Source organism: Haliotis asinina, chromosome 14, assembly GCF_037392515.1.
Source record: "Haliotis asinina isolate JCU_RB_2024 chromosome 14, JCU_Hal_asi_v2, whole genome shotgun sequence".
NCBI classification, from domain to species: Eukaryota; Metazoa; Mollusca; class Gastropoda; order Lepetellida; family Haliotidae; genus Haliotis; species Haliotis asinina.
This window is the reverse complement of record NC_090293.1, coordinates 35,087,517-35,110,809: the sequence shown is the minus strand read 5'-3', so window position 1 is coordinate 35,110,809 and position 23,293 is coordinate 35,087,517. Positions and strand designations below refer to the sequence as shown.

The window sequence follows — 23,293 nt, the reverse complement described above, 5'->3', positions numbered from 1 at the left end:
ACTTGCACGCAGACATATGCGTCAATAAACCAGACATTGAGTTTTCTCTGTGACAGTCGACTTATCACAATCGACATGTTTGGGGTTTTTTCCCACGTAACGAGTAGATTATTTACTTGTTTGTGTACACAACCAAGATTAGACTACCACTCACGACCTCATATTCCAGGCTGGCTAATGTTTCAAGCTCCATGAACCTCTTCACTGCAAATGCAATATGAGCACAGTGCAGCATAGCTGTTGAACTGTGGGAAAAATAGTGAATTGTTTGAACTCTGATTTCGGGGGCTATTATTTCATCATGTCTTTACAACTTTTTAGGTTGAACTGGCACTTTTTATGATTTGTTTCAGCAAGTGCATACCCAAAGGTATCAGAATCTGCACAGTTGTGCTTTTCTTTGCATGTGTAATGTGTCAGGATACTTATTGTATCGTGACCCCTATGTATCACTGCTTGGTAAACACAAAAATAGAGCAACTGAACAAATATTGACATACCTTATTCTTGGTACAAGTGTAAGCAAAAATGTGATACCCCTTGTTAAAAATCAAATCAAAAGGAGCACCCAAATGTACTTGCACATACAATCTAAGTAAACTTAGCCCCAGTATTTTTCATTTCACTCCTACAATGAGTCCAACAAAACCTAGTAGAAGGTTGCGTCAGGTAACCTTTGAGCGACCTATGACTGTCCAATCAAATGAGAGACGGCTAAACGAATTTGACCAATCAGACAACGGCTACAGGTGAGGGTTTGGCGGGACTAACAAAATACACCGGTCCTTGACAATGTTTTCTTAACTAACGAAAATCTGCATATAACACTGATATTTGAGCTGCAGTATATACACTTTTTGGTTTCTGTTGATATGGTTACTATTAGCTAATATTTCTTATAATATATCCTTGAATACTGCCAAAACTGCCACTATTTTCAGCAAGTGTTGATTCACTGATGTGGCATGCTCCATGTGCATCGCCTGGAAGTGGTCGTATGGAAAATAGCATTTGGAACAGTTCGGGTACAAACCTTCAGGTGGGTGAAAGTTCAAAAGGTATGCACAAATGTCCACTTTCAAGATTTGATAAGCTGTGCTCTGATTGGTCAATGTCAAAGGTTACCTGATGTGACCTCCTACTAGGTTTTGTTAGACCCAGTGTAGGTGCATAATGAATAACACTGGGGTTTAGTTTACTTAGACTGCTGCACATATAGAGTGTGGGAGCAAAGGTTATTTCATCTTTATAAGAAAGGCTTGATACAATTTAACTATTTAATGGTGATCATCCTTCACAGTAGTGTGTGATTTCTCTTTCTTCTACAATTACATTGGTATTAAGAACAACCAACACACACTGTATTAGGTCTAACACTGTCATGTTGAAACTTGTACAAGTTTTGCCCCCACGCCTCCACTCTTCCATAAAAAAATCAGTCTGCAAAGACTCAAATAAGTTGGCAGCAAAATGTTCATGGTGACATTAGTACAAAATGGCTCTCCCATCAGTTCAATGCAGTGTCAACCCTGCAGGGCTTACCAAACATGACTGACATGAATTACATGGCAATTACACACATCCTTAAAACCCAATGTCAGACATTACGGGTTAGGATAAGTCACAAGCAACTCTTCGTAGCTTTGTTTAAATCCAATTACACTGGCTCATCACACTTAGTAACTTGGTTGATGGCTTGCCACCAAATCCTGATACCACAGATCATTATTTGAAATAGTAATCACTGGATTGTATGGGCACTGAATGGATTATTACAGGCCACCATCATGCTACTGCAATACTGAGAAGTGAGGTGTTAAACACAGACAATGCATCTTTGATGCAATGACACAGCAGTTTTGTCTTATCCCGAGTGGACATTCTGAATTGGACTGCAACAAATCCACTGAGGCGAATAAGACACACATCAGGAATAGGGGGTAATGAATGCAAACAATCGGAAATGAATACAACAGCAAATTGATATACTATTAATCATATTCACTGAAACTATTACCAAGTAATTCATGGACGCGAGTTGACCATGTTTACAGTGTAACTGTATCAGGACAATATCAGTAACTGTCAAGTTATGCATATGAATGTTGACTATTATGGAGCCTCTCTTGGATATATTCCATTTTGTATACCTAACCCTGATAAATAACCACAAAAAAGTTATCTTAAAAAACATCCTATTACATTCTAAGTCAAATAAGGAGTTTGCTAAATTTAATTTCAGGAGTTTAAAAACTGGACAACTTCAGGAATGTGCACTTATCAAGTACTTGCACGACTGATTTCACTGAGCGAGTTTGGTTTTACGCCACTTCTAGCAATATTCCAGCAACATCACGGGGAACATCAGATTTGAACCTGGGTGAACGCTATAACCACTAGGCTACCCCACTGCCTAGAACTTGCATGAAAACACTTAAAGCCATTCCAGAATGATACAAGTACAAGACAAATGAAGTTTATGTACTCAAGGCAGGAATAGCTTTCAAGAAGCTGTCCTGTAATGTCTGCAAGACCAGAAATGGTCCTGTAAATCCATTATATGGCATCACCATCAAGCTGAATGGTATTCCAGAAGGTATCGGTATATAACGCTGCACTTCAGAGACAATTTCAGGATAAAATTAAGATCAAAAGATGTCAGAAGCTGAGAAAAGGTGTCCTCCTCCGTTAGGAAAATACTTCAGTACACAAGTGTTGCTTTCAACACCATCAGTACATCCCATTATCCAGATCAGACTTCTATCTGTTCCCAAATATGAAAATTACTCTAGAGTTTGAACTAGACTTGAAAAATGACATGGAAAGATGACTTCTGTGGAAGTTAGATATAACCTCTCACACACCAAAAGGAGTTCAGCGTCGAAGGGAATTGTGTAAAAACAGTTTTAATTGTAATGTCTTTCAATGACAGCTGTACATTAAACTCACACCTTAGCAATTAGAAGTATTACCCTCAGTTACAGTTGCAATATTCACTAGGACTGTATGACAAATGATTCATATTGCAATGCTTTTTCTCAGAAACAGTATTATTAGGCATCAAAAATATATGAGGTTTTGTATTATCCCTGTGATTTCAGTTAAAGTCAACACAGTCTTTCATTCGGTTTGAAGTTTTCCATTTTAACTGTCAACAGCACACTTTACAATATAAATTTAATATAGTAGAACACACAAGCCCTAAAGAACAAATCTAAATTCAAGATTTCAGTTATAACATCCATTTATTTTCAGGGCTTTAATACACAGAAAATAAGCTGTACATGAACGATACATCGCAATATGTATCTGAAAACGTACCAGAATCGCAATGTCACAATACAATTTATCTGCCACAACAGACCCCTAATATTCTCCAATCCTTTCACGGTTATATTAATATAAGTGTTTCATTACCCCAATACAGGCATTAAGAAAAGTTTGCCAAAGTCAATGGGAAGATTTCCACAGTGATTTGGAAAGACATGCACCTAGCACTAATTCATTTGTAATTGAGAAAAATGGCACACAACATGCAGCGCAAGGAGTCAGCATGCAAAGAAATCGTATTCCTGCAAAATGTACCATCACTAACAAATCCAAAGGAAATTTGAGCATCACAACCAATGAATTACGTATATGCCTCCAGCTTTATTTAACCCATGAACATTCAGGTTCAGAACTGATCTTCAGTAGCCCATTCTTGTAGTAAAATGCGACTAATTGCATCGAGTGGTCAGACTTACTAACTTGGTTGTCACACGTCATAATATCCCAATTGTGTAGACTGATGCTCATGCCGTTGATCTCTGGATTGTCTTGTCCACACTCAAGTATTTAAGACTGCTTCCATATTGCTGGAATATTACTGAGTGTGGTGTAAAACTAAACTCACTCAAACTATTTTCATGCTATAAATATTCATACAAAAAGGTTGAGGCACTTTCATTTCTCTCAAAACATTCTGATGATGAATAATTTATTAGAGTTACATTATGTATTTCTCAGCGCTATTTATAGCAATTCTAGTTTCACCACAAGCTCTATGGTCCAAAGTCCATGGACCACATTATTCACATTATAGCTAGGTGACATCATATGTTTACACGAGGACAAATGGTATTTTGTGTATTGTGTATGGTCCAAAAGTAATAAATCTTATCACCTCAGGGGAACAATGAGGACAATAACAAACTTGGCAAAAGAAACTAAGAAATACTTATAAGAATCTGGAATCAATGTTTGGAAAAACTTTAATAAAATACTTGCAGTCTCAGTATTTTGCTCATGAAAATATGACGATAATTTCAAGCACAGGCAAACTGTAGCTCAAATGGGTTGCACAGCATAGATCGAGAAAATGACCAGTCTTCTTACAAGTGAGCGAGCGAGCGAGCAAAGGTTGGCAACGTAAATTCCTCGCTTCAGTTCGAAATATATTTTTCATGTCAAAATAAAATATTGCCACCATCAAAAGTATACAACTATTTCTTCACTTGGTTGTGCTCTCACATTTCCAACCCCACATTGAACAATTACTCACGTGAAATATTTCTTATTCAACATTTTAAGCCCAACTCGTGATAGATCAGACCATTTTTCGCCTCCATTACCCCTTCCAGCTTCCGGTTCAAAGGAGTGAAGGAACAGAAGGGTATTATTCCACCTGGAACACTTATAGTTACCTCCACTGCTTCATTCGCTCATTACGCCAGAAGTGTTTTTTATGTAGAATAAATGTTGCAAAAATTCAAACAATAGCAATGACAGATAAGACAAATAAACCCCAACAGGTTCATGATAAAATTAGGCAATATGGTATTTCTTTTCAATTTCTGCTGGCAGAAGCTGGCAGGGCTAATGGAGGCGAAGAACGATCTGAATACCACTAGTGGCGCTTAAAATGTTGAATAAAACATATTTCGCGTGAGCAATTATTAAACATGAGGAGGAAATGTGAGAGCACAACCAAGTGAGGAAATGGGAGTGTACCTTAGAGGGTGGAGATATTTTATTTTGGGTGAGTGAGTGAGCGAGTTTTACGCCTCTTTTAGCAATATTCCAGCAATATCACGGCCAGGGACACCAGAAAATGGGCTTCACACATTGTACCCATGTTGGGAATCGAAACCGGGTCTTCGGTGTGACGAGCGAACGCTTTAACCACTAAGCTACCCCACCGCCCCTATTTTATTTTGAGATGAAAAATAGTTTTCAGTACGAAGCAAGGAAAGTATGTTGCCAACCTTTGCTCGCTTTGCTTGCATATATGAAGACTTGTCATATTCTCTATGCTACGCAACCCCATTTGCGCTACAGTTTGCCTGTGTTTCAAGACATTAAAAATACGCTGTTTACATCTGGTGCTATCTGTTGATCAGTCAACACAATATAATTTAAATAAAATAAATATAACTGATTACACATAGTTGTGAAGGACAACTGTAGCTTGGTTTTGGCGCAGCACAATATTTATTGATGAAATTTCATGTTCTAATTTCAGAATATTGTGTAGCAAACACGGTTGAAATATGCCTTGCCCAACCTCCAGGTCGAGCGTAATTCTTAAGTCGGTCACATAAATGTCCACATTAAACTTTACTGTGGTACAGTAATGACAAACTTCTGAAATGTTTTGATATGTATTCTGATAATGAAATAAAAACTGCAATAGTCAACAAGTGATCAAGATTATTTGAAAAAGAAAATAAACTGTTAACTGTGTAGAAATGAAATTATTATTTGGTCAAGAGGATTTTCAAAGTTTACCAGATCTGCGTTTAAGGGAGTACAATTTTTACTAAAACTATCTTCTTCTCTTCTGTACGAATACATTTTGCATTAATTCTGAAAGAGGACTCTTGATGGTAAACATAATCAGGGGGTAGTTTCAATGGGTCTGTCTTTCATTCAAAAACTTGTACGACTTTGTTCGCAAACCTTGGTCTATTCTAGACCTTCAACAGAAACTCAAAGGTATAGAATTCAAAGTCTGAAATGCTAACTTTTCTCAAAACAGGACTTATATTCACGTGACCCTAACTAGTCACCAAGTTTATTGAGGATTTAGGTCACAAATCTGTACACATCCTCAGTAACTGTTGCTTGTGACAACTACCGAGGTGGCCACACTCTGTAGCAGGGCTCATAGCAAGTCATTTAACTTTGATATTTCTGCTGCTTGCTCATACTTTCAGTAACCACTCTGTCTGGTCATAAACAGCATTTAACAATAACAATGTATCACAGGACTAGAATCCAATTAAAGTCATTATTTCACACCACATTTTTCTTAAAAATAAATAACGCACTTTTCTCAATAATACAAACTACTGTATGATTCATTCCCCCCAAATAACATACTTAGATTACAATATTACATTTAAAAAGTTTGAATCAATTCATGCAATACAGTATTAAATCGATCTTGCATCCCCTACCAGTCAAACATTATTTCAAGAGAATACCATAGAGTTATGTCCCTTGGAGTGTTCTTTACCAATATCCTACACACAGATTGTGATTGAAAACATTTCGGCAAACACCAACAACACCACATGGTACTGAACAAGTGTTTACATTCCATATACAGCAAGTGTTCTCTGGAATTCTGTTGGTCTCGAAGTTTCAATGTATCGATTTCAGTCAAGTTGTATAGGATAACTTTGTTATTGCATTAATAGGAAGCTTATGAGAGTGACTATACCCCCAATACACATAATACATGGCAAAATATTGTTGAAAGTGAATGACATTGTGCATTTAAGATACCTATCCATGTGGTACTCCTGCACAACGATGCCAGTTTCAGCTTTTTTTAATCTTCCTGACAGGCTTATGTCATTGCATCTGCAGCATTCTTTTAAAAAAACAAACAAAACAAAAACTTTTGGTCAATATAAGGCAAAGCATTTCATAATAAGGTCATTCATCACACGAGATGGTTAGGTCAATTGTAAAAGCTTGAGTGAGTATAACCTCCAGCAGCTGTTTGCAATATTCTACTATTGGTATGCAATATTTCATTATGAGGACACCAAAAATGAGCTTATTTGGGGGAATCGAATCCTTGTCCTTGGCATGGATATAGAAAAGCTTTGACCAGTAGGCTGCCAGACGGCTTGCTAAATACAAGGTATACTCATTTTAGAATTGATACTGACAAAACTATCTGCATCCAAAGACAAAGACAAATGCAAAATGCAATAAGTGAAAGTTGTATCACTAGCCCATACAAAGTGAGCAATACATTGGACCAGATTTATTGAACACAAATGAATATCTAGGATCTTTCTTAATATCAACACAAAGAGTACAAAGCACTGACTCATAATACTTGTCACTTGAGAGTTTCTTACTAATTGAGCCATCTCAATGGGGGCTGTTTTCACAAACAAGCGCACAACAAATGTTATCTTCCATGAATAGAACCTACAAGAAATATTAGTCAAATGAAATAGAACAAATTAATGAAGCTTCATCTTAACAAAATGCAAGTATAAAAATGATACTTGATGCTGCTGACTATCACTGCTACTGTCTAAAAACTACTTCCTCTACAACCACCTGTTCCCTTGAGTTTCTCATGGTGTCATGGTTATAGGAAACAGTCTGACTCTCTATTTCCTTATTCTTTCAAATACTGCTCTCCATCTACAATGTATCAAAAGCTGTATCTGTACCTACGCTAACAGTGCTGCATGTTGCGTATTTATCTATGGGGAATCACCATTTAGAGCTACCAAAACAAACCTGACCTAGAAAAATTTGACAGCTTGCACTTCCGATGAGAAAGCAACCATAGTTGTCAGTTCAGCTTTCAAAGTAATCAGTTCGAAAATAATAACCGCTCCATGAAAGGTATTTGCTTTGGTAGGATGTCCGCTTATTTCACTGATGTCAGATAGAAAGCAACAAGTGATAATTAGGTTTCTGCAGACGAACTTATATTCAGGAACTGATGCCGTGCTCGCCATGTTGAATTTCAGCTGACCATAGAAAATATCAATACAAGGCTTCTGCGATCGCTTATTTTCGAAGTGATCTGTAAATTAAGAAGCTGGGGACAAGAGTACAACCATATGAATGAATACTGCACCCTAACAAACCTTCTACTCATGCAGGTAAACGCAAAATGACAGCATTTTCTCAAGGAAACGCTGACCCGACCAGTGGACAGAAGAAAACATGGACCCTGTCAAACCGAAACGCAGTCATTGACAGCGCATAATGGTGAGCAAAATGTAATGCCATTAACATATCGTATCAGTACTTATATTTAAAAAGAAATTCACATAAAATTGTACCTTGAGCTTGCGACTGTTGCTGCTCGTCACCACTCAGCTCCCGATCCGACATGGTGCAACCCTTCCTGAGCAAGCCTCCTTCTAACACTTCATGAATAATTCATGAGGTCATACACGTATCTCGTGCGCTGTCAAACGAGTTTGAGATTTTTGTTTCGAAGGCGCCCTTTCAACCTTGCAAACTTAGGAATGTGACAGGGAAAAGAATATTTTTCAATGCAAAATTAATTTGGTTAACCTAGTCCAGTTGGAGAGCTCTATTTTCTCTCCATACCTTGTTCAGGTGGTTATCTAGTTCGAGGTCGATGTTTAGGTACTCGAAGAAATATTCTGATTGGTCACGCGCTTTGACCCGTTACGTCACAGAGGTCACAGTTTGTTTTCAAAATAGTACGTCCACGAGGATTTTTGACAGGTCGAACCTAATGAGGTATGTTCACTTAAGCTGTCATTGGAATAATGTGTGTTAATCAAACAATAGTATTAACACATATATAACACAAACTACTTCACATCAACATGCTCGACAAATCTCTGTTTTCTACATCAAGGTGTAATGTGCATTCCAATGTAAATTACGAGGTGCAAATTATTTTTTAAATTGTCTTGTACGTCTATCAGAAACAATTATATTATGATCATAATGACGCGTGCATAGTGCCATGCATTAGGGTACTTAGGGTTTGGTATTCGGTTGTGTTTGTTTGATTCCAATCTTTTTGTTTCCTTTATTCCATTTTCTTATGGGAAGGGTTAGGTTTAACTAATTTTAACTGTTTTTCTGAGTTTTTGTGCATAGCGATTATACTCCAGGTGAGTGGATTTCTTCTCACGTACAAACTATAGATTTAGTTCAGGGTCATAACGAGAAAAAGTGGTGCTTACGTGATCCGGTTCGATTATTTCGAGAGATAAAGTTGTAAAAGGAGATGTTTCAGTTAATGGCTAATGCGCAATGACAAAGTGAAATGGCACATCTTATTTTAGTCACTGCCATATAAATTTTCTGTGGGGAAAAGGGAAATTGTAAATAAAATTCCCACGTAAGACAAAAGTGAGAACAATATAACCACCTAAAATTCTTCAACTTCTTCTGTTAGTATGAAACACTGCTATGTAGTTAAGTGTGGCGAGGAACTGGTACCTCTCGATGATTTACAACGATTCACAAGAACTTCTTATGAAAGAGATATAAGTAACATCAACCAATGTTTTACGTTACTAACGAGGTACATATTCTCGTTATAACGACTTTGTAAAATGCAAAAGGTTTAATTTATTCTGATGCTAACGATTTGAAAGACCTCCTACTTACAAACTGATCCCCATTATTACTGGGTTGGTTATTTTTAAAATGAAAATGTAAAATAGTGCAATTGATTAGGACTGTGTATTGGCATATATATTGTATGGCAATATATTGCGATTCATGTAGTCGAAGCGATACGTGTTGCGATATATAGGGAACTTAAGTGATTGAGAGTGAGTGAAACTAATTGTGCACGGTAATTCTATTATCTACTTTATAAGATCCACAAATATATTTGTTACGCAGGGATAAATTATTACATGTACTGCCATCGTACCGGTGTCACGGCAAAGATTGAAATGGCACGGTTAAATTCTCATCTGTATGTCATTATGGCACACTTGATTTGTTTGCGAAAGTACACTAAAGTATGTTTTCACCCATATTATTTTTCAGAATTTAAAGTGGCATTATGAACACTGAGTAATGATAAAGTCTACTGGTCAGACAACCAGTTAATCATCAATGTCTTTTCAAAGTTTGAGGTGATGAAATAAACAAAAAATACATAGCTAGCATTGTTATATTACTCATGATTTATTAGTGAATGCAACAGTTATACCTTTTACATTCACTTCAAGTCATGCAATGTTTTGAAGTTCACTTTAATAGACCATTAATGTATGGCACACCTGAAACTGAAATGGCATAATTAAATTACCATGACTGTGCTCATGAGGCACACTTGAAAACATTTAATTTCGATCTCTGCTTACGGTTCTGATAGCGACATTCTCAAAAATAGCTTCCATAGTTAGGAATTCTATTTCCTTTCTTACACAGTTTTCAGTATTACTGCATGCCGTTTGAATAACGTCGGGAAACATCCGTTGAATGGAAGCCTGGTTAAACCATAACAATAATCACTCTATATATTTTCTTTTCACAATATTCCGGTTCTTCGAAAAAATATTGCACAATATACGTATAGTTTGAAAAGCGCACTGCGATGTACAGGTGAGCCGGAAATATCGTGAGTTCCTCATTTTGTTGAAGTGATATAAAGAATACTGATAGAGAAAAACTATATCTTTTATGGAGTGTTAAACCGAGTGGACTTTGAAAGTCTGCTATGCCCGACGAACATCTTTTCGTTACACGCATCCAGCGCCCCGCCAATTTACAGATTTAGAAATATTTTGAAATGCCCTTGTGATTTTGATCCAATATAATTCCGATCAGAATGTTTCGAATCAAATAATTTTTAAAAATATCCTTTCAACACATTTCACATAGTCTTATGCCCATCTTGCAATTTCAAAAATTCCCGAGACCCAAAAATTAGAACGATAAGACGGCATTAAAACAATTTAGAGGGGTATACGGATTTTTATAATGATCAATAAGTGTTCTGCTGATAATTTCTGAAATGCGTTCATTGTTATCTTTTCGTATATATAACAGCACTTGTGTAGAGGTCAAAGTCAATACAATAACCAGTTCCACAGAAAATAGACAAGAGACAGTTACATGCTATTTAAAAATCGTTTACAGCAGCGTGTAGTACGTGAGGCCTCTGTCCGAAGGTCACCGGTTAATGTCAGAGCCGCATGTCCATCATGAACATAATTTGTTAGTCTGAAGCTATAACTGTTGTAGGGATCTCAACATATATATCAGGTACAGATCTCAGCTGCCCCAGACATGATCAGAATTTGGTAGGTTTGACTAAATAAATATTATATAATATTATTGACTAATAATCTTTTTACGGAATAAATAAATTATTAAAAAAATTCATACAGCAAGATCGAGATTTGTTCAAAATCAATATTGTTGGGGAACTTAACTGCGAAACATCTGCATGGAACTCAGAAAGCACCCAGTCCATGAAACTGAAAAGATTATGTAAATCTTTAGCTCAGAGTGTTCATGTCATGGAGAGACGATTTTATTCTAATTATCTGCAACAGTCTTTAACTCAGTGACCACAAGGCCTGATGTTTTCAGGGAATTTTGACCCATGCAGTGATTTGTATGTCTCAACGACATGAAGATGCCAAAATACAAAAATATATATTATTCAAAATGTCGAGTATGTTTCACCTGCAGCAGCATCCGCTCTCATTCAGAAACTGTTATGCTTTGGTGATAGTGCATAGAAGTCTTGTACCATGATAACGTTTATATATACTACCCATAAAATTTTAGACTCACATTATTCGCAATATGTTTGTGTATATATAAGGTGAGTTTCTTCAGCTTGGGGGTACCAACTGCAAAGCTTATGCAGATGAATTGCAGGTTGATTGCACAAATTGATGTAAAGTTTTGTCAAGAATTCGCCGACTTTTTTCTGAGATTTCATTGAATTTATGACAATATTGAATTTATAAAAATAATCTTCTCAACGTTACCAATTCAATTCTTCAAAGGCATCTAGAATTTGGCGTAGTAATACAGGACAAATTTTATGGATAGTGAGTTTTTTAGTTTATTTTCACGACGTTACGGGGCTTATCCTACCCCACTCATCAGGTTGAGGTGAACTGAACAGTTACCAATTCGAGATCATTTTACTATACGCCAGTTCATGTGTAAACAGTGTGGAATATTTTACCAAATCTAGTGTAGAACAGTTGACTGAGGACAGTGTCTACATTTGCACTTTTGAGCCTTAACTTTTGATGGGTAGTATATATGGACATTATTATCACATCTGCATTTATCGATTTCTTAGAAAACAGATGTCAGCAGTCGCGGATTTAGATTCCTCGCATGCATATTATGTTTATTTGATCGTTTGCTGTTACGCCATACCCAGACATATTCCAGTTGTATGGCGGACCAGATAATCCAGTGACTGACGTCATGAGCGTCGATCTACGGACTTTGGATACGATGACGCATGAATACAACCAGCGAGCCTAACCTCCAGGCCCCAATTTCTCGAAACAAACTTAAAATCTCAGATGTGAGAAAAATCAGCAAAATGCATTTCCCGAAATAAAGTGTACTTGATATGTCACTCAAACTCAGTAGACGGTTGACTTTGGTAGATGCTAGTAATTTAAGTGAGCTTTTTTCAATGAACATTATTTTTGTGAAACGCGGCTGAGTTAAAAACTCAGCACTTTTATTGTTACAAATTTATAAAAACATTTTGAACACATTAGGGTACTGGCAGCTTACGTCATCCATTGTATGATGTAAATCAGTTATGAGAGAATCATTTTGGTCACCACGGGCCTGGTGTGCTAACATTGGCACAGATTATAACATAAAGTGTGTGGCTGTGTTTCCCAGCGTTTCCAGAGTCAGGGGTCAAGGCACTTCTGTGAAAGGGCTGTTTACATTGTGCTTAGGCCTCATCAGTGACAGTATAGGCCTTGGTGACCACCTTTACCGTTACAAGTCCCTGGCATTGTACTCACCGTATAAACATATAACTCAACCGATATCCTCGCGCGATTTTAAAAATGCTTATTCTTCAACACATAGACATTAATAATATAATTCAGTTTATTCAATGTATTTGCACCATCAAGGTTTATCAGTGTGTCAAATAATGTTGGTTGTATACACGAGGAAGACTGCTAATTCGAGGAATTAATTGCCAAGCAATCTACCCACTGCCATGTTGGGATGCTGGTAACACACGCATCACCTTACTAGTAGGTACCTTTATTGTCAACAATGATGGATGCATTATGTCATTTACGGCGTCTACAGTACACAAACAGTATATTTGTGGGCATGGGATAATATATATCGGCTTCGCATGTGGTGTTATAACCCTAAGTCTTCAGCAGAAATATTCTGAGATAATCAGAAATATCTGCATTGATGAAAATCGTATGCGCGTTGGGCACATAGCTTTACGCTTAGCGATCTATTATTTTCTTCATCAGGACAAAATTGTTAGCGCAAAGTCGAAATGACGTCAGAATATTTAATATATTTCTCTCGCTCAGGACTATTACAACCAACCATCCGTAAAATCATCATGGTCCACATGTTCGTATAATTTGTAGATACCGTATAATGAGTAGCGTCATCCATCCGACAAACCAGTCTGATAACGTGAATTTCCAACTAGATCCCTTCTTGCTAGACTCGGTTGAAACATTCGAGATAAATATGTTTCTTTGTGTTTTACACATTTTCGCTCTTTTTGCGTTTCTGTGTTGTCATGGGGCTGCTTCTACACGCAGTGTTGCAAGATGTTGGGCAGCATATAACATGTGGGTGGATTTACTCACTGTAGTGATCCGCGGTTCCGACAGTGAGAGATTGTCACCTTGGTGTAGTGGACAGAGTATGCGCCAGGCGAAGGGGAGTAGTTCGGTCCCAGTCCATACAAGACATTATTACTCGCCCGTTGAAGATACTGCAGTGTAATATTTTCACTTCAATATTACACTAGTGTAATACCGCTTGACGTATGACGTCAAAATGGTTCAAAGTTGTGACGTCACAATGCTAATGTTAATGCGATTTTATTAGACCTTGCTTGACTTGAAAGCTGAGTGTCCTCACACTATAGGCAATTTCGCCGCAGTTTCTCTCAATTTATGTTGGCGAGAAATAAACAGAATACTAAACTCGCTTCCGTGATATATCATTTTCATTAAACTCGTTAAAGATTTAGTATCAAACTCGCTTTCGCTCGTTTGATACCAAATCATTAACTCGTGTAAAAAAAGATGGTATTACACGGAAGGTCTTTTAGTATCCTCTATTTGCATGATGATAGCTGGTTCCTGCAACTCTTTTATACTGGTTTGTCGGGTCAATGACCCTCGTCCGGTTTAACGTGCAGCCTGGTATCTCAGGAGCCAAGCATTGTGAAGCGAGCATTAGTCCCATCCCTCACACATGAACATCATCAGTTCTGTGCAGTAATCGACGTTAAAATCAACATTACGTCACTTCCTTTAGTAGCATGAAAATACTTGTGAAACACCAGTCATTCTAGAAATGGTATTAAGAAAGAGGAAAAATAGTGAACGGTCGATATAACCCCACTTAAATCCTTTACGATTTTGGTCTCATTCTCTGTATACATCACCTTGTACGTGTTTAATTCTGCACATAATTACTATGTTTACATGTACATAGAATTATGTCCAGGAGTCTTCAAGTTTGTAAGTCGTTTTATTTGATGACCAATGTGCGTAACATGTTATGTAAATGTAATGTTCGTCAATCATTGGAGACGACGCCACCCATTGATCATGACATCCCAGGCGATGTTGTCGGTTGTCATTCCAATAATAACAAAATCAGAAAAATCAGAAAAATTATAAACAAAACTTTGTCCCTAGGAAGAGGAAGGCGAAGAAATAGGAAGAGGAAGGCGAATTAAAAAACATCTACTGTTACAAACCTATTCTATGCAGCAGAGCCGAAAGCAAGGTGCCCTTCAAGAAAGAGGCGGTATGTTGTGCGTGCGTGCGTGCGTGCGTGCGTGCGTGCGTGCGTGCGTGCGTGCGAGCGTGCGTGCGTGCGCGCGCGCGTGCGTGCGTGCGTGTCCTGACCGTGACCAGTGTAGGGGCGATATAGTGTCATGGTGTATGTTGCGGTGTTACAGATGGTCGGTGTAGGGACGGTATAGTGTCAAGGTGTGTGTTGCGCTGTTACAGATGGTCGGTGTAGGGGCGGTATAGTGTCAAGGTGTGTGTTGCTGTGTTACAGATGGTCGGTGTAGGGGCGGTATAGTGTCAAGGTGTGTGTTGCGGTGTTACAGATGGTCGGTGTAGGGGCGGTATAGTGTCAAGGTGTGTGTTGCTGTGTTACAGATGGTCGGTGTAGGGACGGTATAGTGTCAAGGTGTGTGTTGCGGTGTTACAGATGGTCGGTGTAGGGGCGGTATAGTGTCAAGGTGTGTGTTGCTGTGTTACAGATGGTCGGTGTAGGGACGGTATAGTGTCAAGGTGTGTGTTGCTGTGTTACAGATGGTCGGTGTAGGGGCGGTATAGTGTCAAGGTGTGTGTTGCTGTGTTACAGATGGTCGGTGTAGGGACGGTATAGTGTCAAGGTGTGTGTTGCTGTGTTACAGATGGTCGGTGTAGGGGCGGTATAGTGTCAAGGTGTGTGTTGCGGTGTTACAGATGGTCGGTGTAGGGGCGGTATAGTGTCAAGGTGTGTGTTGCGGTGTTACAGATGGTCGGTGTAGGGACGGTATAGTGTCAAGGTGTGTGTTGCGGTGTTACAGATGGTCGGTGTAGGCACGGTATAGTGTCAAGGTGTGTGTTGCTGTGTTACAGATGGTCGGTGTAGGGGCAGTATAGTGTTATGGTGTGTGTTGCGGTGTTACAGATGGTCGGTGTAGGGGCCGTATAGTGTCAAGGTGTGTGTTGTGGTGTTACAGATGGTCGGTGTAGGGACGGTATAGTGTCAAGGTGTGTGTTGCTGTGTTACAGATGGTCGGTGTAGGGGCGGTATAGTGTCAAGGTGTGTGTTGCTGTGTTTCAGATGGTCGGTGTAGGGGCGGTATAGTGTCAAGGTGTGTGTTGCTGTGTTACAGATGGTCGGTGTAGGGGCGGTATAGTGTCAAGGTGTGTGTTGCGGTGTTACAGATGGTCGGTGTAGGGGCGGTATAGTGTCAAGGTGTGTGTTGCGGTGTTACAGATGGTCGGTGTAGGGACGGTATAGTGTCAAGGTGTGTGTTGCGCTGTTACAGATGGTCGGTGTAGGGGCGGTATAGTGTCATGGTGTGTGTTGCGGTGTTAAGATGGTCGGTGTAGGGGCGGTATAGTGTCAAGGTGTGTGTTGCTGTGTTACAGATGGTCGGTGTAGGGACGGTATAGTGTCAAGGTGTGTGTTGCTGTGTTACAGATGGTCGGTGTAGGGGCGGTATAGTGTCAAGGTGTGTGTTGCGGTGTTACAGATGGTCGGTGTAGGGGCGGTATAGTGTCATGGTGTGTGTTGCTGTGTTACAGATGGTCGGTGTAGGCACGGTATAGTGTCAAGGTGTGTGTTGCTGTGTTACAGATGGTCGGTGTAGGGGCGGTATAGTGTCAAGGTGTGTGTTGCTGTGTTTCAGATGGTCGGTGTAGGGGCGGTATAGTGTCAAGGTGTGTGTTGCGGTGTTACAGATGGTCGGTGTAGGGACGGTATAGTGTCAAGGTGTGTGTTGCTGTGTTACAGATGGTCGGTGTAGGGGCGGTATAGTGTCAAGGTGTGTGTTGCGGTGTTACAGATGGTCGGTGTAGGGACGGTATAGTGTCAAGGTGTGTGTTGCTGTGTTACAGATGGTCGGTGTAGGGGCGGTATAGTGTCAAGGTGTGTGTTGCTGTGTTACAGATGGTCGGTGTAGGGACGGTATAGTGTCAAGGTGTGTGTTGCTGTGTTTCAGATGGTCGGTGTAGGCACGGTATAGTGTCATGGTGTGTGTTGCTGTGTTACAGATGGTCGGTGTAGGGGCGGTATAGTGTCAAGGTGTGTGTTGCTGTGTTACAGATGGTCGGTGTAGGCACGGTATAGTGTCATGGTGTGTGTTGCTGTGTTACAGATGGTCGATGTAGGGGCAGTATAGTGTTATGGTGTGTGTTGCGGTGTTACAGATGGTCGGTGTAGGGGCGGCATAGTGTCAATGTGTGTGTTGTGGTGTTACAGATGGCCGGTGTAGGGGCAGTATAGTGTCATGGTGTGTCTTGCGGTGTTACATCTGGCCAGCTGATTTGGTAGTTGTGAATGGGAATTTCACTGGCCATTTTGACAAGTTAACGAAATTCTGCGTGCTGATGTTGTTCAATTCGTTGTAAGTAACAGATTTTGAACTGCATGATGAAAATATCAGACCACACCATTCGCAGGTCATCAACAACGTTACTGTCTCCGACAGCCCACTGGAGCTTCATGATGTTCGGGATGTTCTCGTGCGGAGAATATACCTCAGAGACTTTGTACTTGCACAGATCTCATGTGGAATAGCGGGAAACAGGAGGGCGCACATACAAGACTGTCAGCAGTATGCCATGAAGGCATCGCACATGCACATATATCCACGTATACGATGGACACACCAGATATTGGTCTACACGCCAGAAATACTTATTACAGATATTTATCCTCGTTAAACTTTTACTATCGCATTATCTGTTGGGTCTATTTTCGGCATTTTTCAGAACGTTTATCCAAAGTTTTATCACTACATTAAAGATATATACTATCCTGTATGAATTTTATGTAATCTGATATCGCGGAATGTGAAGGGGGACAGACATGCTGTGCAGAATTACATCTAATTGTCGTGACCGAAACCAATGATCGAGTTTTCCAATCCTGTAGATTCGTCCTTATTGTGTTTCTAAAGCCCTGGTGATAGAATGAAATATAATAAAACACATGCGATGTCGATGTTGCTTTGTGATCGAAAGACCGTTAAGTGCGAAATCAGCAAATCTCTCAAATGGGTGAGTGAGTCCCCAAACGCTGCATCCTCAAGTGTTCAGTCTATGATATTGTTATTGTTTTGGTGATATACTTGATATAATCAATGGGATCGTTACGTGAAACGTCAGTAGATGGAGAAACCCTTCCTTTTATAATTGCTTCCTACGTTTAACGTAATGAAAATGAATACATTCAAGCACACCGTGTTAAACAACACCTGGGATTGTTACTAGTGATACGATACTCCCAAAGCACCACCCCCTCCTTCCCTCCACATACCCCGGTCGGTACTGTTGACAGCTACCCAGTGATCTGTGACGGTGTACTAAGCAATCATACCCTCACGGGAAGTTGTAAAGCCGTAGTTAAGTTGGCAGAATTAATCTGGTGATCACAACCCAGCGTAACAACAGCGCCAATGCGCAAAGCATAGTTCCAGGGACACAGCAAATCATAACCCATAATGCTTTAAGTGTGCCTCCACAGGTGTTCGCTAATACTTGAACTCATTAAGTCGCATAGCATGTGTTGGCTCTTCCGCCGTATGTGTCCAGATATCAGTGAGTACCGTATTGTCTTCTTCGTACATATATACATCATATTGCAGACACAATATCGATCGAGAGTGGTGACTTCAGTCACAGACTTCAGTAGGTATGTGACAACCTGCTGTAGACTGGTCTCATATGTCATCCACGGATTATAAACTGTGCGGTTGTGCTGAGGGTTCCGTTCATTTGTACATGGTGGCTGAGATCGGCAGTGATGCATAGTACGGAAACAAATTATTCCGTACGTGTGTGGAACTGTCAGCGGAAATACGACACAGAGCAATGTCTATATCATGGTAACCTCTTAGAGACGAGGAACTTATTGTCATGACGTTCTCCACCTGTAGGGAGATTATTATTCCCTGGACAGACGCATTCAGACCTGAAATACACATAACGGGAGAATTATAAGAGCTATAGAACATCAACTGCAGTCAACGTCTTTCCTGAAACCGGAAGTGACGTTCTAAACCCGGAAGTGTTTAATGAAATATTTCCCTATATGCGAGTTGAGGAAACCATATCCTTTATCAAGGCAATATACATGTATATTCTAAACTCGACAGTGAAGACATAGCATGCTTATAGGGCATCCTGTATTTAACACCATGGTCAGTCGAATACTTCTTGATCATGAAGTCCAGTAACTGTTGGGTTTCTCAAGAGAATCACAAAGTAGATGGGATGACTTTGACTCGATAATGTAGGCTTGAGATAATGTAGGCTGACGGCATCTGTCAGTGTCATCTTGGAAGGCCAGTTATAATAATCTTGAGTTACGTCTGCCACCACAAGAGCACTCGCACGGAAGACTCGCAAAGATGTTTCCACTGTGCAGTCGTTGAAGCTGCTCAAACTCGCTATTCTGGTTTATGCATGTCATCGTATCTCAGGAAACACTGGATTGTCTAGTCTAGATTCGGTTATTTATGGACCTGTTCGACACAGCAAGAATATAGCGTTGAATGTGATTTTAAACAACAAACAAACAGCATAGTGAAAGCCTGACTCCATCATCCTCTTGCCTGTCTCCAGGTTTAACCTTGCAGCAGCAGCAACAGCAGTGGCATCCTCCTCGAGCACCGACAACGGTATGCATCAGTACCTCAATGGCTCAACAGTCACGTGCAAGTACTCCGCGGAGTTCCGTGGATTGGTCTATAAGGTCAACCCACATGACCTATCCTGCGTGTACAAACGCATGTTCGAGATGTGCGCCACGAACGCACTACGCGACCTTGAGGTAAATGAGTGGCTCCACAAAATGGGGGCTGATTTTGGAGTGCCAGAGCGGATGTGTGCGTCACCCGTTGAAACAGAGAGGCGTCATGTTGCGTCGAGATTATCTTTGATGCAGAGCAACTCCTTGGGCGTCCTGAGCCTGTATCCCGCGGAGGCCAACAAGCAAACGAAAGTAGGTACTCCTTCACAGTAACAGAAGGTGTGTAAAAATAAACAATTAAAGAATGTTCAGGCATCAATTTAGTTATTTTGTCTCAAGCGTGCATTTCCTTGATCAGAGGTCCTGCTGCAGCCTTTTCGGATTCACTCAGTCATTAAACTATTTTCGTTTCTCGAAAGCAGACTCTTCCCACTTTTGATGGTTTTGAAGTGTTTGACTGGTTTCCAATAGTTAGGCTTCGTTCGGTCATACGAACAATACCATCTGGACTTCAGTGAATGACCTTTCTCGATGAGTTAAGATCGCTGTGCAGATCGCTCAGGTTTGCCATAAGGTCCGTGGTCTTTATCTGATCTGAGTAACAGCTTGCCCCCAACATCTTTGCATTTTCTTGGCCCAGTAATGTAACGTAGACGTGTATAGACTTCTAATTTGCCCGACCTCTTTTAACACAGCATGCATTACGTCAAGCATTATGAATAGAGTAATATAACTATTTATACGTGTGTGTTTATTTCTTCAGCACATTCACGGATGGGAGACATGTCGGCGACCGCATTCCTCCATCTCGCTCCCCGAACACCGATCTGTGGTGGCAGACGTCTCCAGAAAAGAAAAACATCGAAGCCAGTCTGCGTTGGGAAAACTGGAATATGGCGGGAAAGATGAACGTCTCCGCCCTGTTCGTGCTACCAGCGTACAGTGTAGGAAAGCCACGTCATCTGAGGTGATTAGCAGTAAACAAGAAACCTCACAAGCCCCGTGCACGTACACCTTCAACCTTGGCACCACGCCGCAGATTAGCTACCGGTTCCTTCACCACCACGACCTCGACTGCTACATTGAACAATACAGGTATGATCAGAGGCTATGTAACAGACCTGTCTAATGTCGGTGGGTTTTTTTGCTAAAGGTTGATACTGAAATAATACTCGGCATTGTCATTGCATGGTGACATGCTATGTTTCTCTGGCAGTCGGGTCTCCCGAAAGCCCCTACAGATGGGTGTATATATACCATTCAAAAGAAGTGGGGGGAACTCCATTTTGCGAGCCTACCACTAGCCAATGCCAATGCATTTTAGAAAAAGTAATATACGTTTCAAAAGAAATGGAATAAATTGTCACATTTTCCCTTAATTTCTCTTCATCACCTATCTCCTCCTTGTCTTCATCACATGCATTTTATCAATCTTGTAAGTCTAGTATCCCCTATTTTTAATCGTATATATCGGCCATAGGTTTTATGCTAAACAATTTCTTTCCGATTGAAGGGAGCAGTATACGTACAAGCGCTTGGCTGTGTTAAGACCCAACATGAACGAGATGCGGCCATACCAGATGAACCTCCCTGTATCCCCGCTCCTGCGGTGTTTTGACATGTTTGGGTGTATCCAGCCACCCCCGGGTTGCGGGCCAAGGATGAGCCTCAGTCGCCTTCAGGCCGCCGGAGGCACCCCTCCAGGTCGGGCCTCGCCCAAGAAGCAGATTCGGAAGAAGGTGGTGAAGTCGTCGGTGAGAATAAACGTTCTGGGTTTCTTCGTTGTCCTTCATGTGCTTGCCCGTCGCACAGACTATTATATTACAATACATGTACATTGTATATATTACTGACATGAGAGCATCGCGTACGACTGAGACATTCGTAGCGTCAAAATAACAAAGTTGAATGAAGAGTCAACCTTTCTTTACAGATGAACATAGAGAATTTTCTGGGTTTCACCTTCTTTTTATCCTTCGAATACAATGTTTCAGGGATTGCTGTGGCCCCATCAGACCTGAAACATTGTGTTCAAAGGATAGCAAGAAGATGAAGCCCGTGTTCATCAAATGGCATCTTCCAAAATGCCAATCAAGCATGTTTCTTTACTTGTTTTGATTACCTGAATATACAGCACATGCTTCAAATGTCCTTTGTCTGGTTAGACGTGCCGTAACTGATACGTTTGACTGTTATTGTCAGTCTCTCTTGCTCAGTCTCTGTCAGTCTCTTTTTCTTCTACTCTAGTCTCCCGAAAGCCGTCCCTACAGACAGACGTCCAACGTGCTGGCAGCCGAAAATGGCATCCTCAAGATGGAGTTCCAGGGGCAACCCCTGCCTCAGGTTTTGCCTCCACCAACAACTCATGCATCTAATAGCGGCCGGAAGTCTTCCACTAACGTCTACAGCGACCCTTGTCTGTCATCTGTCTCTGTCGGCAACATCAAAATCCCCATTGTCAGCCGTACCAGGCCCACCATCCCTAGCAACGCCCACGGCACCATCTACGCATCTTCCACGGAGACCCCGACATACGTTGTCTCATACCACAAAAACAAATGAGTTTGGGCAGTTGACAATCTGTTCCGACCTCTAGATACAAGGCTCCGACAGGGGCTCGTTGTGGTTGGTGCACGAGCAGTATTTGCCTGTAAGGTAGGTAACTGCTGAGAAGTGTCAACATATTCTAATGAGTATGTAAAGAAAAAGATCAACCGTCAGAATGTTTTGAAACTCCAGTTACTTCAACTTGCATTATCAATGGTGGGTCTGTTTCAGTGTAAACGTAAGAAGTGGCCGTGCAAATAGATAGTCGAACATGTCATCATTCTGTAGAGATACTATGGCGTCCTGTAGTAACTATGGAAAAGCTCGGTGTTGAAGCAGCAACCATGATGGGTATGAGGTGTCGTCTTGACACATTGCTGTCCTTGTATACATCATTTCCTTGACATAGACCTTGAAGAAGCGGTGTCCAAGTGTTGCATTTCGGTATCCCGGAGAGACGTCGGGTGTAATTACTTGATGTCCTGATTATATGGCAAGTAATATATCGCTGTTTGGATTATATGTTTGTCAGTGAAGCCACACTTCCATCAGCTGAAAGAAAATCTGAGAAGCAACACCCTCGAACAATGGATGCATGGACAAATAACAACGTGGTACATGGTTCCGCCAGGCTCACTATGTAGGGGAACTATGTTTTCAGTAGTACAGTCAGTAGTGGTGAGAATATTCATTAGGATTAAGCTGGTTCCAGGCAACACATGGTGAGTCTCAGAGGCGTGTCACAGAAGGACAAAGAGTGGTCTGTATCTTTAGACCAATGTGCAGTCACCACCAATACAAGCCATCTCCCAACATGCAGTGACCGGTCTCAGCTAACCTGCAATCGACGACGAAGGTCTCCGTCAAGTCTTCCTGAGTTGTCTGTACCAGACCTAGGTCCGACTGAATTTAGACGAAGAAGAAATGGAGAAGAAGAAGACGAACAACAACGACAGCAATAACAACAGAACAGGTTAACATCGCTTCATCTACGTCTTAAGCCCTATACACTGTAATCTGACCAGTCCAACGACGGTCAGCTGGGCTATAATCTGGGCCTAAGAAGGCTGATGTCAAG

The 23,293-nt window shown here is 40.6% G+C and overlaps 2 protein-coding genes across 9 annotated transcripts in view; one reads left to right on the top strand and one right to left on the bottom strand.

Annotated features, from left to right (window-relative positions):
• LOC137262164 (transcriptional activator protein Pur-alpha-like) overlaps window positions 1-8,411 on the bottom strand; it is a 42,199-nt gene extending 33,788 nt beyond the window's left edge. For all 8 annotated transcript variants that reach the window (XM_067799944.1, XM_067799945.1, XM_067799949.1 and 5 more), the window contains exon 1: window positions 8,307-8,411. In XM_067799944.1, coding sequence (XP_067656045.1) covers window positions 8,307-8,358 — 52 coding nt within the window. In that variant the 5' untranslated portion in view covers window positions 8,359-8,411. The remainder of the gene's footprint in view (window positions 1-8,306) is intronic.
• Window positions 8,412-19,114: 10,703 nt separating this feature from the next.
• LOC137261952 (uncharacterized) lies at window positions 19,115-22,230 on the top strand. Its single transcript, XM_067799767.1, has 5 exons — window positions 19,115-19,149; window positions 19,542-19,920; window positions 20,432-20,763; window positions 21,182-21,434; window positions 21,916-22,230. The coding sequence occupies exons 1-5, from the start codon at window positions 19,115-19,117 to the stop codon at window positions 22,228-22,230; spliced, it is 1,314 nt and encodes a 437-aa protein (XP_067655868.1).
• The last annotated feature ends 1,063 nt before the right edge of the window (window positions 22,231-23,293 follow it).

What these genes read in the sequence shown, in the direction of transcription:
- LOC137261952 (XM_067799767.1), top strand. Translation starts at nt 19,115, where the DNA reads ATGGTCAGTCGAATACTTCTTGATCATGAAGTCCA. An exon ending in CTTCTTGATCATGAAGTCCA is followed by an intron (nt 19,150 to 19,541) that starts GTAACTGTTGGG and finishes GCCTGTCTCCAG; the next exon opens with GTTTAACCTTGCAGCAGCAG. An exon ending in AGTCGTCGGTGAGAATAAAC is followed by an intron (nt 21,435 to 21,915) that starts GTTCTGGGTTTC and finishes CTTCTACTCTAG; the next exon opens with TCTCCCGAAAGCCGTCCCTA.